The 20,334-nt window shown below is 41.7% G+C and overlaps 2 protein-coding genes across 7 annotated transcripts in view; one reads left to right on the forward strand and one right to left on the reverse strand.

The window, feature by feature from the left end:
* ZNF529 (zinc finger protein 529) overlaps positions 1–20,334 on the forward strand; it is a 59,970-nt gene that overhangs the window by 9,749 nt on the left and 29,887 nt on the right. Inside the window, exon 2 of the mRNA XM_012499932.2 lies at positions 6,952–7,038. The gene's annotated coding sequence lies outside the window, so the exon portion shown is untranslated. The remainder of the gene's footprint in view (positions 1–6,951; positions 7,039–20,334) is intronic.
* LOC105738331 lies at positions 1,916–19,488 on the reverse strand. 6 transcript variants are annotated; one of them, XR_004031950.1, is made up of 3 exons: positions 2,697–3,216; positions 2,329–2,472; positions 1,916–2,186 (listed from the first exon to the last, which is right to left on the reverse strand). XR_004031950.1 is itself a non-coding variant. In XM_030820057.1 (3 exons), exons 1-3 carry the CDS (start codon positions 18,916–18,918, stop codon positions 2,094–2,096), a joined length of 303 nt encoding a protein of 100 aa, XP_030675917.1. In that variant the 5' UTR covers positions 18,919–18,958; the 3' UTR covers positions 1,916–2,093. The 6 variants fall into 6 exon arrangements, 1 of the variants encoding a protein (XP_030675917.1); XM_030820057.1 differs by lacking the exon at positions 2,329–2,472 and adding an exon at positions 18,795–18,958 and having other exon boundaries at positions 2,697–2,782; XR_004031947.1 differs by adding exons at positions 18,795–18,876; positions 19,447–19,488 and having other exon boundaries at positions 1,920–2,799.

Genomic DNA, 20,334 nt, shown 5'->3' on the forward strand with positions numbered 1-20,334 from the left:
GAGAGATAACATGGAGGCATTTCATAATGATAAATCACGAGGTCAGGAGATCGAGACCACGGTGAAACCCCGTCTCTACTAAAAATACAAAAAATTAGCCGGGCGTGGTGGCGGGCGCCTGTAGTCCCAGCTACTTGGAGAGGCTGAGGCAGGAGAATGGCGTGAACCCTGGAGGCGGAGCTTGCAGTGAGCCGAGATTGCGCCACTGCACTCCAGCCTGGGCGACAGAGAGAGACTCGGTCTCAAAAAAAAAAAAAAAAGTTTACACCCAAGGCTGGGTGCGGTGGCTCACGCCTGTAATCCCAGCACTTTGGGAGGCTGAGGCAGGCAGATCACGCGGTCAGGAGTTCGAGACCACCCTGGCCAACATAGTGAAACCCTGTCTCTACTAAAAATATAAAAATTAGCCAGGTGTGGTGGCACACACCTGTAGTCCCAGCTACTCAGGAGGCTGAGGCAGGAGAACATGGGATGTTCTTGAACCCAGGAGGCAGAGGTTGCAGTGAGCCAAGACCATGCCATTCCACTCCAGCCTGGGTGACAGAGTGAGACTCTGTCTCAAAAAAAGGAGCTTCAGGATATAAAAAGGTCAATAAAAGAGAAAGGATGAATTGACAAATTCACAGTCATCTTTGGAGATTTTAGCACACCTTTCAATAACTGTTAGAATAAGGAGACTAGAAATTATTAATGATGGAGGTGAGCAAACGACCTAATTGACATATATAGAATACTGTATCCAACTAGATATAGTACCATATATATTTATTTATACTTCTATATAGATCTGTATAATGTAGATAATATACTATCTCCAACTAGATGATATTATATGTATATTGTAGGTATATGCTACATTCAACTAGAGAATATAAGTCTAACACTTATTGAAATTTAGGCAAATTCTCGCCCTCTGTTTTTTGTTTTTTGAGACAGACTCTTGTTCTGTCTTCCAGGCTGGAGCGCAGTGGCACAATCATGGCTCACTGCAGTCTCAAACTCCTGGGCTCAGGTGTTCAAGTAGCTCAACCTCCAAGAAGCTAGGACTACAGATGCACACTATCACACCTGGCTAATTTTATGTTTTGTTGTAGGGACAGGGTCTTGCTATGTTGTCTAGGCTAATCGCGAACTCTTGGCCTCAATCCTCCCATCTTGGCCTCCCAGCATCCTGGGGTTACAGGCATGAGTCACTTCACCTGGCTTACTTGCCTTCTTTACCTTTTGTGTCTTGACCTGTTGAATGGAAATAATATATTAAATTATAGGGCAGCAATGAGGATTAAATGATAAGGTTTATAAAGCACTTCTCAAGAGAGTTCTTTGTAAATATTGTCAAGCTGCAGAGGTCATAAATTCACTCTTCTTCAACTTGGATACTGAGAAAAGAGGTGGTGACCGATGCTACTGAAGGAAGCAGTGTAGTGATTGTGATTGAGAAATAGGAGGCCAGGCGTGGTGGCTCACGCCTGTAATCCCAGCACTTTGGCAGGCCAAGGCACGTGGATCACAAAGTCAGGAGTTCGAGACCATCCTGACCAACACGGTGAAACCCCGTCTCTATTAAAAATACAAAAATTAGCCGGGCGTGGTGGTGCATGCCTGTAATCCCAGCTCCTTTGGAGGCTGAGGAAGGAGAATCACTTGAACTCAGGAGGCGGAGGTTGCAAGGAGCCAATATCGCGCCACTGCACTCCAGCCCGGGCGACAGAGCAAGACTCCATCTCAAAAAAAAAAAAAAAAAAAATTGAAAGAAAGAAATAGGAAGTGCTGAGCTAGAAGCAGTTGGGTTGGCTGGGAGGCAGGATTCCATGTGGGCCAATGCCATTTTGAAATGGCATTGTTTTCTGCTTTTGTGTGTGTGGTGTGATCAGGCGGTTCCAGTTGCTGCATGACAAACCACCCCAAAACTTCGTGGCTTAGAACAATAACATTCTTTTTAATTATGAATCTGCATATTAGAGCATTGGGGGACAGCTAGTCTCTGCTCTACTTGGCTTCAGCTGAGGTGGCTTGAAGGTTGGGAGTTGGAATCATCTGAAGGCTTGCTCGTTTCCACGCGTGGTGGTTGATGTTAGTTGTTGGCTGGAGCTTCAGCTGACTACAGCTGGAATATCTAGTTGTGGCCTTTCTATGTAGCTGCTTGGATTCCTCACAGCATGATGGCTAGATTCCATGGGGGGCATCTTGAGAGAGATTAGGATGAAGTTCTGTTGCCTTTTCTAACCTAGCCTTGTTAGATACACAGTGTCATTTCTGTTGTATTCTGTTTATCAAGGGACTCCCAAAGGCCTACCCAATTTCAAGAGAAAGGGAAATAGACTGTACCTCTTGAAGGGGTTAGTGGCAAAGTTTGGAAGAGCATGCAGGACCAGAAATGGTGTTATTGGTCTCACTGGAATTTATGGTCTCTGATCATCCCTGATGCCATTCATGCAGTTCTGGTGTGGATGGTGTCATCTCTTTGCAACCCTAGAGAGTCAAATGGAGGGAGGATTTTCTCCCTCTGTTATCTCAAGATAGGGCTGACTGGCTTAATTTTAGGTCCAGGTCAGCATTAGCAGAGTGGGGGATGGGCCAGAAACTTGCTGTCTGGACCCTACTTTTAGATTACGAGGGTGTCTGCTTGGTGTCTACAACTGTCTGCTGGACTCCTTGTGGGTGCAGGGTTTCATTTTGTCCAGAATCCCTCTTACCTCCCCCATTTTGGAAGCTGAGAGGCATATCTCATCTCTTAGGCAGTTTTCCTTCCCCAGCTCTTGCCTCTGTGGTCTCTGTGCTTCTGCAAAGAGAGGACCCCTGAGGAGGACTGACAAGTTCTTAATCATTTTTAGCCATGGTTTTGGTGAACTGTTTGTCTCTACTTCTAAAACATAGTCATATTTTAGATCATGTAAACATTACCTTATCTTGAAATGTCCTATGTAACAGAGATCTAAGAAGTTGTCCCCAGTTCCAGTGAGCGATGATGCCAAACAGCCCAAGATTCTCCTAATGGATCCCTCTATTTTCCCATTAATATTTAGCATCCACTATAGGTTCAGCCCTTTTTCTCGGAACAGTAAAATGAAAGCTCTTGAAGAGGTATTGGACCATCCAAAAGATGGTGGAGGGATGATTAAAAGAAGATGATTTCATTCGATTATAGATTGGGACCTGTCCAGGCACAGTGGCTCCTGCCTGTAATCCCAGCACTTTGGGAGGCCGAGGCAGGCAGATCGCTTGAGCCCTGGAGTTCAAGAGTAGCCTGGGCAACATGGCGGAAACTCCATCTCTACAAAAAATTAGCCAGGTGAGGTGGCGCATGCCTGTAGTCCCAGATACTCTGGAGGCTGACGTGGGAGAATCACCTGAGCTGGGGAGGTCGAGGGTGCAGTGAGCGGTGATCGCACCACTGAACTCCAGCCTGGGTGACAGACTGAGACCCTGTCTATCAAAAGAAAAAAGAATCTACTCCTTGGGATTTTTAAGTAAATACTTGTGTCATCTACAGAGGAAGTTTTCTTCTTTGCCAGTATTTATAGGTTTCATTTATTTTGTTGCCTTATTGTAATTGCTAGGACTTGCATTAGTAGTCATAGATAGGCATTTTTGCCTTTTTTTAATCATAGGATTGTATTTAATATTTCATCACTATATTATAGCTGGAGGTTTTCATAGACTATCAAATTGAACAAGTTCTCATCTACTTCTAGCTTGCTGAGAGTTTTCATCATGAAGGGATAATGTATTTTGTCCAATAATTTTTTTGTATACTAAAGTGATCACATTTTTTTCTCCTTTATTCAACTAATATGAATACAATTGATTTTTTAAAATGTTAAGCAGAAAATAATGCCATTTCAAAATGTCATTGGCCTACATGGAATCCTGCCTCCCAGCCAACCCAACTGCTTCTAGCTCAGCACATTCTTTCTTTTTTTTTTTTTTTTTTGTTAAATCTTGTATTAGTGGTTCATCTTGTAACCTTTTTACATATTTCCAGATTAAATTTGCTACCATTTTCTTTCTTTCTTGTTTTTTTTTTTTGAAGACAGAGTCTCACTTTGTCGCCCAGGCTGGATTGCAGTGGCGTGATCTCGGCTCACTGCAACCCCCGCCTCCCAGGTTCAAGCGATTCTCCTGCTTCAGTTTCCCGAGTATCTGGGACTACAGGCACGTGCCACCACGCCCAGCTAGTTTTTTGTATTTCAGTAGAGACGGAGTTTCACCACGTTGCCCAGGGTGGTCTTGAACTCCTCAACTCAGGCAGTCCGCCCGCCTTGGCCTCTCAAAGTGCTAGGAATACAGGTGTAAGCCACTGTGCCTGGCCTTTTTTTTTTTTTTTTTTTTGAGACAAAGTCTTGCTCTGTTGCCCAGGATGCAGTGCAGTGGCATGATCTCGGCTCACTGCAACCTCCGCCTCCTGGGTTCAAGTGATCCTCCCACCTCAGCCTCCCAAGTAACTGGGATTTTAAGCATGCACTGCCATGCCCGGCTAGTATTTTTTTTTTTTCTGTATTTTTAGTAGAGACAGGGTTTCACCATGTTGGCCAGTCTGGTCTCCCAACTCCGGACCTCAAGTGATCCACCCACCATGGCCTCCCAAAGTGCGGGATTATAGGCATGAGCTGCTATGCCCAGCCAAATTTGCTACCATTTTCTTAAGAATTTTTGCATGAGGTTTTTGGTCTGTCATTTCTTTCGTTGTAATATCTTTATCAGGTTTTGGTATTAGGGTAGTACTGACCTCAAAAAATGAACTGTCCTCTCCTTCCCTATTTTCTGGAAAAGTCTGTATAAGATTTGTATTATTTGTTCCTTAAACTTCTGGTTGAATTATCTGGCAAAACCATCTAGGCCTGGAGATTTCTTTTTTTGATGTAACAAATTAAATTTCCTTTTTTTTTTTTTTTTTTTTTGAGATGGAGTCTCGCTCTGTCGCCCATACTGGAGTGCGGTGGCACGATCTTGGCTCACTGCAAGCTCCGCCTCCCAGGTTCACGCCATTATCCAGCCTCAGCCTCCTGAGTAGCTGGGACTACAGGCGCCTGCCACCACGCCCAGCTGATTTTTTTGTATTTTTTAGTAGAGACGGGGTTTCACCATGTTAGCCAGGATCGTCTCAATCTCCTGACCTCATGATCCGCCCACCTCGGCCTCCCAAAAGTGCTGGGATTACAGGTGTGAGCCACTGCGTCTGGCCTCAATTTCCTTAATGTATCTGTTTCAACTTGTGTGTTTTAGTAAGCTGTTTTTTTTTTGGGGGGGGGAATTTTGTCCATTTCATCTGAATTCTCAAATATAATGACTTGTCTATAATTCTTTTTTTTTTTTTTTTGAGATGGAGTCTCACTGTGTTGCCAGGCTGGAGTACAGTGGCACGATCTCGGCTCACTGAAACCTCTGCCTCCTGGGTTCCAGTGATTCTCCTGCCTCAGCCTCCCGAGTAGCTGGGACTACAGGCGCGCACCACCATGCCCAGCTAATTTTTGTATTTTTAGTAGAGATGGGGTTTCACCATGTTGGGAGGATGGTCTCAATCTCTTGACCTCGTGATCTGCCCACCTTGGCCTCCCAATAATAATTGTTAGACTTCTAATATCTAAAATGCTCCTTAGTGATAAGTTCTTTCATTTCTGATGTTGGTAATTTGTCTCGGCAGTTTTTAAATTGATAATTCTAGCTAAGGTTTTATCAACTTTTTTTTTTTTTTTTTTTTTTTTGAGACGGGGTCTTGCTCTGTTGCCAAGTCTAGAGTGCAGTGGCGCTATCTCAGCTCACTGCAACCTCCACCTCCCAGGTTCAGGCGATTCTCCTCCCTCAGCCTCCAGAGTAGCTGGGACTACAGGCGCATGCCACCATGCCTGGCTAATTTTTGTATTTTTAGTAGAGATGGGGTTTCACCATGTTGGCCAGGCTGGTTTCAAACTCCTGACTTTAGGTGATCTGCCCACCTCGGCCTCCCAAAGTACTGGGATTACAGGCATGAGCCATCATGCCCACCCAAGGTTTTATCAATTTTGTTGATTTTTCAGAGAATTCACTTTGGCTAATTGTATATCTATTTCATTTATTTTTTTCTCTCATTTATTCATTTATTTTTTTCTCTCACTTCCTTTCTTCTGGGTACTGAGGGTTTACTCTGCTTTTCCTTTTCTAGCCTTTTAAAGTAGAACCTGTAATTATTGATTCTAGGCCTTCTCTTCTAATATAAGCATTTAAATCCAGAATCCCTACTTTAACTCCATTCCACAAATTTCTTTTTATTTATTTATTTATGTATTTACCTATTTATTTTTGAGGCAAAGTCTCAACTCTGCCACCTGGACTGGAGTGTAGTGGTGCGATCATGGCTCACTGCAACTTCCTGGGCTCAAGTGATCCTCCTGCCTCAGCCTCCCGCATAGCTGGGACCACAGCCACGCAATTGCACACCACCACATCCTCTTAATTTTTTTATTTTGTAGATATGAGGTTTCACCCTGTTGCCTAGGCTGGTCTGAAACTCCTGAGCTCAAGCGGTCCGCCTGCTTGGCCTCCCAAAGTGCTGGGATTATACATATGAGCCACCATGCCTGGCCCCACAAATTTTTATATGGTGCATTTTCATTATCAGTTAGTTCAAACTATTTTCTTTTTCCCTTTGATTTCTTCTTTAACCTATGGATTATGTAGAAGCATGTTTAATTTCCAAACATTTGTGGGTTTTCTAGGTACTTCATTGTCAGTGATTCCTAATTTCATTTGACGGAAGAACACATTGTGCACGATTTTGATCCTCTGAAATTCATGGATGCTTTTTTTATGGCCTAATATGTGGTCTGTCTTGAATATAACATGTGCACTTGAAAAGGACATGTATTTTACAGTTGTTGGGTGCATTATTGTGCAAAATCTTAATTTTATCAAGTTGGTTGATAATCCATATATCTTCACTGATATTTTTTGTCTTTTTTTTTTTTTTGCCAGTTGCTGAGAGGTGGATATTAAAAATCAAGGCCAGGACTACAGTAAGTCTGAAATCACTGAAGTGCTTGGAGTGCAGAACTGAAAGAGGTACTTACTAACTTTTAGGGTTGTGTAAGCACAGTGTTGTTTGAAGCTCTGTGTGTGTTTCTGTAAAGACTGGTCTGGAAAACAGACCAGAGGAAAACGTTTCCTTGCTTTTCCTCTGCTCTCACATGAAAACAACAAACACAGTAAGAGTCAACACCAAAGACTTCAGTGACCCCCAGATATGTGGGGATTTCCCCCTACCAGCAAGCAAGCAATCAGTTCTGCAGCAGACACTAACTGCGTATCCTCCAATTTAATTCTGACACTATCTGCCTGGAAAAAACATCAGATCCCTCAGGTTGAGGGCTCAGTCCCCGAGACTGCCATCCCTTCAGACACCAGTTGCAAGTCTGGGCCTCTAGAACTTCTGACCAGCTGGGCTTCAAGTTGACGTTCTCAGACATTTACAGTGGCTTATGGCTGGAGGATCACTTGAGGCCAAGAGTTCAAGACCAGCCTGGGCAACATAATGAGACCTGTCTCAAGAAAATAAAAAGTAGAATTAGCTGGGCATGGAGCTACAAGCCTGTGTAGTCCTAGCTACTTGGGAGGCTGAGGTGAAAGGCTCACTTGAGCCCAGGAATTCAAGGTTACAGTGAGCAGTGATCTGTGCCAATGCACTCCAGCCTGGGCGACAGAGCGTGATCCTGTCTTAAAAAAAAAAAAAAGATGGGGTTCTCACAACCCCCTCTTTGGGTTCAATTAATTTGCTGAAGTGGCTCACAGAACTCAGGGAAACACTTACTTATGTTTGCTGGTTTATTATAAAGGATATTACAAAGGATACAGATGAAGAGATTCATTGGGCAAGGTATGGGGAAGGGGCATATTGTTGGAGGCACAGAATAGGCAAGACTCCAGAGAAAGTTTCTCTTCTCTCCCCACTTCTTGCTGCCATTGTCTGTTAGGTTTGATCCACAATGAATGGATCTCATTCTACTTTTCCATTTCCCTAATATTTGTCATGGCCCTTTCGAATCTTGTCATTCACTGTTCTGATTTTCACAGTGCTGGGGGTCATCAGTATGTTCCTGAGGTGGAATAGCACTCATTTCAGACCAAGGATGACAGAGGTGTGGGAAGCAAACGTACACTTAGGGAACAGGGCAGACCAAGTGAATGACAACTCTCTTTCCATCACACCCACCCTCAAATCATGAGGTACTTATCCACCTTTACCTCTGAATACAGGACTGTGGTTCTCCTATGCAAAGACAGCAGGGAGTGGACGCTAGGAGGGTAAAACAACGCTCTGAATAAAGCTGAAGAGATCTCCCACGGAATTTCATTAAACCACTACTGGAGGCCATATACTAAACGAGTAATCCCTTAAGGCATGAGACACGTTAAAACCACTTTATTGAGCCATAATTCACATACAATTCACCCATTTAAAGGGTACAATTCAATGGATTTTTGTATATTCACAGAGTTATACATTCATCACCACAATTTTATTTTATTTTGAGAGAGTCTTGCTCTTTCACCCAGGCTGGACTGCAGTGGCATCTCGGCTCACTGCAACTTCCTCCTCCCGGGTTCAAGCGATTCTCCTGCCTCAGCCTCCCAAATAGCTGGGATTACAGGCACACGCCACCACACCCAGCTAATTTTTGTATTTTTAGTGGAGAAAGGGTTTCACCATGTTGGCAAGTCTGGTCTCAAACTCCTGGGCTCAAGCATCACCACAATTTTAGATCGTATTTACCTCCCAAAGAAATCCAGCTCCCCTTAACTCTGACTTCCAAACCCCTATGCCCTCCAGCCCTAGGCAACCATTAATGTGCTTTTTCTTGACAGATTTTCCTGTTCTGGACATTTCATATAAATGGAGTCATGCAGTATGTAAATCCTTCATGACTAGCTTCTTTAACTTACCATAATGTTTTGAAGGTTTATCCATGTAATGTGTATCATTATTACTTCCTTTTTATGAGTGAATAATATTCTAAGGTGTGATAAGGATATGACATCTTGCTTACCCATTCATCAGCTGACGGATGTTTAGGTTATTTCCATTTTTTGGCTACTGTGAATAATGCTGCCGTGAAGATTCATGTGCCTGTTTTAGTGTGGAAATTTTTTCATTTCTGTCAGGTAGATCTGAGGAGTAGAACTGGAGAGTATATGCTAATATTATGTTTAACCATTTCAGGAACTGCCAGATTGATTTTCACAGCAACTGGACCATTTTACATTCCCACCAGCAGGGTAAAAGAGTTTTTATTTCTCAACATCCTTCCCAACACTTTAAAATAAATTATAGCCATCGTAGTAGGTGTATTCATAGTATCTCATTATTGTTTTGTTGTGCATTTCCCTAATGGGAATTTTTTTTTTTTTTTCTTTTTTTCTGAGACGGAGTCTTGCTCTGACACCCAGGCTGGAGTGCAGTGGCATGACCTTGGCTCACTGCAACCTCTGCCTCCTGGGTTCAAGTGATTCTCCTGCCTCAGCCTCCTGAGTAGCTGGGATTACAGGTGCTCGTCACCACGCCTGGCTAATTTTTCTATTTTTAGTAGAGACGGCGTTTCACCATGTTGGCCAGGCTGGTCTCAAACTCCTCACCTTAAGTGATCCACCTGCCTCAGTCTCCCAAAGTGTTGGGATTACAGGCATAAGCCACCACGCCCAGCCACTCATGGGATTTTATTATACCTTTATGCATGATAGGAGTAAACAGAAACTGCATACTTGTCTTTTTTCTTAATATAGAAACCTTATACATATTTATGTCTTTTAGAAAAACAGAGATGAGTTTAAGCATTATCAGGGCAGCGAATTATGACATAAACAACAGGATTTAGGATTACTGTTGAAATATGAGGTCTTAAAGACTCCTTTGCACAAATAATACAAATAAGCAAATTATAGACAGGAAAATAGCTGAGGATGATCAGAGTTATCTCTCTACTGAACAGGAGAGTAATGCTGATATTCAATGAATGTTCTCAATTCAATACTTTATCATATCAGGTTCTTTTAAATAGCTTTTTTGTTTGTTTGTTTGTTTGTTTTCTGAGACCCAGTCTCACTTTCGCTCTGTTGCCCAGGCTGGAGTGCAATGGCGTGATCTCAGCTCACTGCAGCCTCCATCTCCCGGCTCCAAGCAATTCTCCCGCCTCAGCCTCCTGAGTAGCTGGGATTACAGATGCGAACCACCACACCTGGCTAATTTTTGTATTTTTAGTAGAGACGGGGTTTCATCATATTGGTCAGGCTGGTCTTGAACTCCTGACCTCATGATCCACCTGCCTCGGCCTCCCAAAGTGCTGGGATTACAGGTGTGAGCCACCACGCCCGGCAACTGTTTAAATAGATTTTATGACACAGAGTGGTGTCTTTTCCCCTGTAGCTCCATAGGGAGAAGACATGTCCATATTTTTTAAAGATTCCTTTTTAGTACTATTAGGTGGGTCTGCATCCTTAAGAATTTTACTTGTTTGCATGATGACAAAACAGGACTGAAAAGCTCAATATATATTACAAGGAAATGGAAAATGGAGTCGATAATTTTTGAAGTTAAAATGTAATAAACAGCATATAATGTTTTATAGTCAGGATGGGATTTTGTGTTCCACACTGGACACTCCTGTATTTGCCTGACCTTTCACTGTCACCTCTTCTGCCTCATGATCCACAGTTGGAACCCCTTAAATAATCGATGTGGCATGTAAATCAAGGAACAGTACATACTTAGCTTAGCAGATGTAAGCGTAAATGTTAAGACATTGCTTAGAGATCCATAGGTACTGAGCCAGCTAGGGAATGAGCTGTGTGGTGATGTTAAGTATCGTTAACCATCACATCCAGTCCTGGAGCTGTCCAGAAACCAGAGTCTCCTCGTTACCTTCCATCCCACCAAAATCCAGCCTCCCAATGTTGCCACTGCTGAGGAGTATGAAAAGGAGTCATGAGTTAATCACTTAGGAAAAATTCATAGTAATCTCTCTTGTATGCATAGTGCCTTACGGTTTACAAAGCAATTTTCCAGCTTTTATTTCAGTTTTGTGAGAAACAGGTAGAAAGACACTTATTTATTGACTGCACTGCAGACACTGAATATACTTTGTCTCATTTCATAAAGACTTATTCCCTCCATTTACAGATGAAATGGGTTGAGCAGAAATGCCTGTCTTCATTTTACATCAGAAGAGAATGAGGTTCAGTAACATTAAGGGATATACACAACTAAAAACAATGCAAGTGGGGATTGTAGCTAGATCTGCGAGCACAGGGCTCTGGAACACTGACTGCCCTTTAGCTCAGTTACTCCACATGAGAATGAATCTGGGGCTCTCTGCTGGTCAAGAGGCAGCTCATTTCTCTATCAAACTTCGCAAAAACTTCCCACTCATCCATGAGCCCCTGTAAACCTTTAAACTGGAAGTAATGGGAGGGCAGGGAGTGGAAACTGATAGGCCTGAGTCTTTAATTCTTTCCTCCATGTTTAGTGTTGCTTTGTTGTTTCTCCCCACCACAAACTCAGAGGCAAGGACCATGCACTTTGGCCACAGCAACCTGATTGACTTACATGCTATTCTGGTCAGACTTCATCTTCCAAGAGCTGTCACCAGGCCTCCCCTTAGCTCAATGACCCATCTCCTTCCCCACTTTCTTTTTCATCAGGCTTATACTTGCTGCTGCCTTTATGCTTTATTGACTTCTATGAGATCAATTAAGTGCTCTTTATTCTCCTTTCCCCTGCACTGGATTAAAAATAAGATATTGTATTGCTTTACTATCGGAAGTTACTCTTAACCTTGCATCTTTGACTTAATGACTAATTGGTATCTCCTTCTTGAGCAATAAAAAAAGACCTTAGAATGCTGTAGGTACATTCTTTTTTTTTTTTTTTTTTTTTGAAACAGAGTCTCCCTCTGTCACCCAGGGTGGAGTGCAGTGGGGCGATCTCGGTTCACTACAACCACCACCTCCTGGGTTCAAGCGATTATCTTGCCTTAGCCTCCTGAGTAGCTGGAATTACAGGTGAGCACCACCACACCCAGCTGAATTTTGTATTTTTAGTGAAGATGGGGTTTCAGCATGTTGGCCAGGCTGGTCTCCATTCCTGACCTCAAGTGATCTGCCCATCTTGACCTCCCAAAGTGCTGGGATTACAGGTGTGAACTACCGCATCCGGCCTCTTTTTATTTTTGTCTGGTGCTTTTGATCTAATTTGTTTTGAAATTCTATAAAAAGTAATCATCATTACTTAGTAAACAGAATCCCCAACATATTTACCAATTTCCTTGCTCATCATTTAAAATTTTATCTCATTCTTTCTGGGTTTTTCTTTTTGCTGATTCACATCCTTTAGAAATTCTTCCAGTGAGTCTATGAAAAAAACCTTATCTTTGTCTGAAAATGTCTTTATTTTGCCCCACTCTTAATTGCTACTTTTCCTATATCACTTTGAAGGTATTATTCTCCTGTCTTCTGACATCTTGTGCCCAATCATCTTTCCTTTTAGGTAGCATGTCTTTTCTGTTTTTCTTCTTTCCTTCCCTCCCTTCTTTCTTTTCAAGATTTCTGTTCTGCATTATCACTGTGATGTGTCTAGGTGTTAGATCCACTTTCATTATCCTACTTGACACTCATTTTGATTCCTCATCTTAAAATTGACTTTAATTATGAAAAGTTGTAAACCACTTTTTCTTCTGATGCTTCTCCTCCTTTTTCTCCTTTTATGATATTTATTAGATGTGTCTTGGGCCCTCTTATTTTCTTCCATGTCTCAGTTTCTCATCTGTATTTCACTTTTTATCTCTGTGCTGCATTATAGGTAATCTCTTCAGATATATCTTTAAGTTCATTAATTTTGAGCTGTGCTTGTTATGTTCTCTATATTTAAGATCTTTTTTATTTCTAGAAATTTTCTTTGGTTATTTTTTAAATCTACTGATTCTTTTTAAGTATTGTGCTTTCATTATGAGTTTTTTTCCATTTAAAACATTTCATATTCTTTCATAGTCATATGCAGTTCTTGTAGGTGCCAACTTTATTATTTATTTACTCTGCTGACCCTCCTATGATGGTTATTTCCTTGTTGTTTGTAATTTTTGTTTTTGAGCTCATCTCGGTGGGGCAGAGGTATGCTTTGTTTTTGTTTTTAAGGGTTTTTCATGTGCCCTGGATTAAGAGAGTGTTCAAAACCATGTTACATTTACTTTTGGCTGAGTTGCAGGGGTTTCAGTGGAGCTGAACCTGGTTCTGTATGTATGGATTTTTATTTATTAAAACTTAAAATTTTAGGCCAGGTGTCATGGCACATGCCTGAAATCTCAGCACTTTGGGAGGCCAAGGTGGGAAGATTTCTTGAGCCCAGGAGTTCAAGACCAACCTGCACAACAAAGTGAGACCCTGTCTCTAAATTTTTTTTTTTTTTAATTAGCTGGCCATAGTGGTGCCCACCTGTAGTCCCAGCTACTTGGGAGGCTGAGACAGGAGAAGAATCACTTGATACTAGTAGGTTGAGGCTGTAGTGAGTCATGATCATGCCACTGGACTCCAGTCTGGGTGAACTCCAGTCTGGGTGCCAGAGCAAGACCCTGTCTCAAAAAAAAAAAAAAAAAAAATTAGATACAGACTTTCTGTTTTTCTATTTCATCTTCAGTCAAGAGTTTTGAGAAGCTGTGCTTTCAAAGGAATGGATGAATTTCATCTAAAATGTCAAATTTATTGGCATAAAATTGTTCATAATATTGCCTTATCATTTTACTGTCTGTAGGATCTGTAGTGGCATCTTCATTTTTATTCCTGACAAGGGTAATTTGTGTTTTATCTTTTATTAATTATGCTTACTAGGGATTTATCAATTTTTAAAATACCTTCAAATAAACAACTTTCTGTTTTGTTCATTTTCTTAATGGTCTGCTTTCTATTTCTACTTAATTGATTTATGCTCGTCTTTTTTTTTTTCTTTTTTTTTTTGAGATGGAGTCTCGCTCTGTCGCCCAGCCTGGAGTGCAGTGGCGCGATCTCGGCTCACTGCAAGCTCCACCTCCCGGATTTAGGCCATTCTCCTGCCTCAGCCTCCTGAGTAGCTGGGACTACAGGTGCCCACCACAACTCCCAGCTAATTTTCTGCATTTTTAGTAGAGACGGGGTTTCACCGTGTTAGTCAGGATGATCTCAATTTCCTGACCTTGTGATCTGCCCGTCTCGGCCTCCCAAAGTGTTGGGATTACAGGCGTGAACCACCACGCCTGGCCGATTTATGCCCATCTTTATTTCTTTTTTTGGACTTTTGGTTTAGCATATAGCATGTTTGTTATTCTTGTTTAAGCCTTTCTTCATTTTTAAAAATTATGGCAAAGTATACATGTAACATAAAATTTACCATCTTAACTATTTGAGTGTACAGCTCAGTAGCATTAAGTATATTCCCATTTTTGTACAACCAATATCCACAACTTTTTCATCCTGTAAATGTGAAACTATATCCATCAAATAATAACTACCCTTCTCCCCCTGCCCCCAGCCCCTGGCAACCACGACAAGAAACCTACAAACTCTCTCACTACAAGCGTTAATAGCCAAAAAGTGGGAGACCAGTAATACTTTCTGATTTTACGAGTTGGACTACTCTAGATACTTCATATGAGTGGAATCATAAGTAGTTATCTTTTTGTGATTGGCTTGTTAGAATATCCTCAAGGTTCAGCCACATTGTAGCATATGTCAAAATTTCCTTCCAAGGCTGAATAATATTACCCTGTATGTATATGCCACATGTATTAGTCTGTTTTGTGTTGCTATAAAGGAATACCTGAGGCTGGGTAATTTATAAAGAAAAATGGTTTATTTAGCTTATGGTTCTATAGGCTGTACAAGAAGCATAGTGCCAGCATCTGCTTCTGGTGAGGCCTCAGGAAGCTTACAATTATGGCAGAAGGCAAAGGGAAAGCTAGCATATCACATGGCAAGAGGGAACAAAAGGGGGAGGGAGGAGGTGCCAGGCTCTTTTAAACAACTAGCTATAGGGTGAACTCATATCCATGTGGAGGACACCAAGCCATTCATGAGATCCACCCCATAATCCAACACCTCCCACTAGGCGCCACCTCCAACACTGGGAGTCACATGTCCATGTGAGATTTTGAGGGAACAAATATCCAAATCATATTACCACATTTTGTTTATCCATTCAACCACTGATGGACATGTGGGTTGTACCTATTTCTTGGCTATTGTTAATAATGCTGCTATGAATTTCTCCTTTTTTTATTTAAGTACTTAAAGTTCCTCTCAACTCTGCTTTAGCTGTGTCCTTCCAATTTTGGTATGCTGTGTTGTCATTTTTTCGTATTTCAAAATATTTTCCCCTTATTTATTCAATGATCTGTAGTCAGAAGTGTGTTATTTAATTTCCAAGTATTGAAGGATTGTATAGGTTTCTTATTACTGGTTTCTAATGCACATTCCCTGTAATGTGGCAATCTTTTGAAGTTTATTGTGACTTATGGTCCAGCCTATAGTCTTCCGTGGGGACTGTTCATGTACATGAAAAGAATGTAATTTTTCAATTGTGGGTATGGTGTTCTGTAAACAACAATTAGGTCATGTTGACTGGTGTGGTTCAGATCTTCTATACAGTTGTCCCTTGCTATCCACAGGGGACTGGTTCCAGGACACCAAAACCTGCAGATGCCCAAATTTGTTATATAAAATGGTGTAGTACTTGCATATATAACCTATGCACAACCTTCTGTATACTTTAAACCATCTCTAGATTTTTTTATAATACCTAATACAATGTAAATGCTATGTAAATAATTTTATACTGTATTTTAAAATTTGTATTTTTTTTTTACTGTCGTTGTGTTTTTTCTGAATATTTGTGTGTTGCCATTGGTTGAATCTGCATATATGAAGAGCTGATTACATATATTACTGAATTTCTTGCCTACAAGTGCTATCAATTACTGAGCTATAATTGTGGATTTCCAATTATGCTTGTGGATCTGTCTATTTCTTTTGTTCTGTTAGTTTTTGCTTCAAGAAATTTAACACTCTCATCATAGGTTCATACCAGCATACATATTCCTGATGAACACATACAGTCATGTGTCATGTAAACAACATTTTACCTAATGATGGACACATATACAATGGTGGTCCCATAAGATTACAATGGAGCTGAAAAATTCCTATCACTTGTGGACGTTGTCATGCACCATGTCACTCAGGTGTTTGTGGTGACGCTGGTATAAATAAACCTACTGTGCTTCCAGTTGTATAAAAGTATAGCACATGCAATTATATATAGTACATAATAGGTGATAATACTAAGTGATTACATTACTAGTTTATGTAATTTATTGTACTGTTTGTATTATTATTTTAGACTGTACTCCTTCTACTTATTAAAAAAAAAAGTAACTGTAAAACAGCCTCAGGCAAGTCCTTCAGGAGGTATCCAGAAGGAGGCATTGTTTTCATAGGCAATGACAGCTCCATGCATATTTTTAACCCTGAAGACGACATTCCAGTTGGACAAGATTTGGCGGTAAAAGACAGTGATACTGATACTCTGGACCCTGTGTAGGCCCAGGCTAAAGTGTGTGTGTCTTTGTTTTTAACAAGAAAGTTTAAAAAGTAACAAACATTTTTAAAATAAAAAAATTTTTAAATAGAAAAAAGCCTATAGAATAAGGACATAAATATTTTTGTGTGGCTATATAATGTGTTTGTGTTTTAAGTGAAGTGTTATTACAATACAGAAAGATTAAAAATAGTAAGTTTATAATGTAAAAATATTACAGGAAGCTAAGGTTAATTTATTATTGAAGAAAACTTTAAAAAATAAATTTAGTGAAGCCTAAGTGTACTGCTTGTAAAGTCTACAGTAGTATACAGTCATGTCCTAGTCCTTAGCATTCTCTCACAACTCACTCACTGACACACCCAGAAATTCAGTCCTGCAAGCTCCATTCATAGCAAGTATCTTGTACAGGTGTGCCATTTTTTAATATTTTATACAGTATTTTTACTGTACCTTTTCTATGTTTAGATACACAAATACCACTGTGTTATAAATGCCTACAGCATTCAATACAGGTATATGCCATATAATATGCTATACAGGTTTGTAGCCTAGGAGCAACAGGCTATACCATATGACCTAGGTATGTAGTAGGCTACCCCATTTCTGTTTGTGTTAGTGTGCTCTGATGCTTGCATGATGCAATCACCTAATGACACATTTCTCAGAATGTATCCCTGTAGTGACAAATGTATATACAAATTCCTAATGACCTGCTCTTTTATGATTGTTACCTATCTCCTGCAATATACATTGTTTTGAGGCTTATTATCTGATATTACTATAGCCACGCCAACTTTCTTATACTTAATGTGTATCTTTTTCTTGACCAATTTTAAGTAGATTTCTCAGCTTAGAATTTCTAATTCACACATGTAGTATTTTTTTTTTTTTAGACGGAGTCTCACTCTGTCTCCCAGGCTGGAGTGCAATGGTGCAATCTCGGCGCACTACAACCTCCACCTCCCAGGTTCAAGCAATTCTCTGCCTCAGCCTCCCGAGTAGCTGGGATTACAGGCGCCCACCACCATGCCTGGCTAATTTTTAGCAGAGACAGGTTTTCACCATGTTGGCCAGGCTGGTCTCGAACTCCTGACCTCAGGTGATCCACCCGCCTCGGCCTCCCGAAGTGCTGGGGTCATAGGCATGAGCCACTGCCTCCGGGCGCAAATACCCAACTTAATACTACATGTGGCCTGGTGCAGTGGCTCACACCTGTAATCCCAACACTTTTCGGAGGCCAAGGCTGGCAGATCACTTGAAGTCAGGAGTTTGAGACCAGCCTGGCCAAATGCCGAAACCAACTGTACTAAAACTACAAAAATCAGCCAAGTGTGGTGGCACCTGCATGCCAGTAATTCCAGATACTAGGGAGGCTAGGGCAGCAGAATTGCTTGAACCCGGGAGGCAGAGGTTGCAGTGAGCCAAGATCGCACCACTGCACTCCAGCCTGGGTGACAGAGCAAGATTTCATCTCAAAAAAAAAAAAAAACAAAAAAAAACTCCCTCAGCGGGGTGCAGTGGCTCACGCCTGTAATCCCAGCACTTTTGGAGGCTGAGGCGGGGGGATCACAAGGTCAGGAGATCGAGACCATCCTGGCTAACATGGTGAAACCCCGTCTCTACTAAAAATACAAAAAATTAGCCGGGCATCGTGGCAGGCGCCTGTAGTCCCAGCTACTCGGGAGGCTGAGGCAGGAGAATGGCGTGAATCCCAGAGGCGGAGCTTGCAGTGAGCCGAGATCGCGCCACTGCACTCCAGCCTGGGTAACAGAGTGACACTCCGTCTCAAAAAAAAAAAAAAAAAAAAAAAAAAGAGAGATCAAGACCATCCTGTCCAACACGTTGAAACCTCATCTCTACTAAAAATACAAAAAATTAGCTCCGTGCAGTGGCACATGCCTGTAGTCCCAGCTACTTGGAAGGCTGAGGCAGGAGGATTGCTTGAACCTGGGAGGCAGAGGTTGCAGTGAGCCGAGATAGCACCACTGTCCAGTCTGGGTGACAGAGCAAGACTCCGTTTCAAAAAAAAAAAAATCTCCTCCACACTCTTTGTTCTTGCCCCTCACTTGAAGGATAGAAAAAAAAATAAGAGATTGAGTTCTTCAATTTGTAAAAAAATGTAAGGAAGGAATGGACAAGACAAAAAGAGTGGGTAGTACTGAATTAGTGTCCAAAGGAAGGCTTAGAATACCACTTATTTTTTCACCAAGACTGAAGGCCTGCTCTATTCCTAGGCTCCTGTCACCACAGACCTGTTTCTCTTGTCCTCTCTCTTCTCCAGTGCTTTCCTGAACATAAAGAGTAGAGTTCAGCTGAGTGTGGTGACTCATGCCTGTAATCCTAGTACTTTGTGAGGCCAAGGCAGGAGGATCACTTAAGCCCAGGAGTTTGAGATAAACTGAGCAACACAGTGAGACCCTATCTCTACAGAAAATTTTAAAAAAATAGCTGCATGTGGTTGCATGTGCCTGTAGTCCCAGCTACGCGGGAGGCTGAGTGGGAGGATTGCTTGGGCCCAGGAGTTTGAGACTGCAGTGAGCCATGACCATGCCACCGCATTCCAGCCTGGGTGACTCTGTCTCAAAAAAAAAAAAAAAAAAAGAGAGTACACTCTTCTATCTTATCTTTCAATCAGATTACTCCCATGCCTCTGGTGACCACTAGAATGGAGCTGTATAAATGGGACAAGGCCCCCTGGGATATGACTAGAAGGGAAACAGTGGTACAACATGACCCAGAAGGGAAAGGGAGGACAATGTAACGTGGAAGGACCTCCCTCTTTCCATATACTGTTAATAATAATGTGATCTACCCATTCTACTTCAATAGAAAGCAGGGCCGGGCACCGTGGTTCACACCTGTAATCCTAGCACTTTGGAAGGTCAAGGAGGGCGGGTTGCTTGAGCTCAGGAGTTCGAGACCAGCCCAGGCAATGTGGCGAAACCTTGTCTCCACCTAAAATACAAAAACTAGCCAGGTATGGTAGTGGATGCCTGTGGTCCCAGCTACTCAGGAGACTGAAATGGGAGAGTCACCTGAGCCTGAGAGGTCGAGGCTGCAGTGAGCCATGATTGCACCACTGCACCCCAGCCTGGGTGACAGAGAGAGACCCTGTCTCAAAAAAAAAAAAAAAAAAAAAGAAAAAGTAGAATCACTCACTAGTAAACTGAGATATGTGGACATGATGAGGCTTTCCCCTGTATGGGCTCTCCTGAGTACTCACTACATAGATATCAAATCACTATCTGTATAAAAAAGGTTTATGAAAGGAATATATGCTTATTTAATTCAAGGGAATATGTTTCTGTTTATAGGAGTGAAAAGGAGTGCTGAGTGATATATCCAATTATTATTATTATTATTATTATTATTATTATTATTTTGAGACGGAGTCTTGCTTTGTCACCCAGGATGGAGTACAATGGCGCGATCTCCGCTCACTGCAACTTCTGCTTCCCAGGTTCAAGCAATTCTCCTGCCTCGGCCTCCCGAGTAGCTGGGACTACAGGCGCGGGCCACCACGCCTGAATAATTTTTGTAGTTTTAGTAGAGACGGGGTTTCACTATGTTGGCCAGGCTGGTCTTGAACTCCTGACCTCGTGATCCATCTGCCTCAGCCTCCCAAAGTGTTGGGATTACAGGCGTGAGCCACCATGCCCGGCTGAAATATCCAATTATTAAGTGAACAGTAGTTACAATTAGAAGGGAAACTTGGAGAAGGCAACATGGTTATCTGACTAGAATAA

This window comes from Nomascus leucogenys, chromosome 10, assembly GCF_006542625.1.
Source record: "Nomascus leucogenys isolate Asia chromosome 10, Asia_NLE_v1, whole genome shotgun sequence".
In the NCBI taxonomy this organism is placed as follows: domain Eukaryota; kingdom Metazoa; phylum Chordata; class Mammalia; order Primates; family Hylobatidae; genus Nomascus; species Nomascus leucogenys.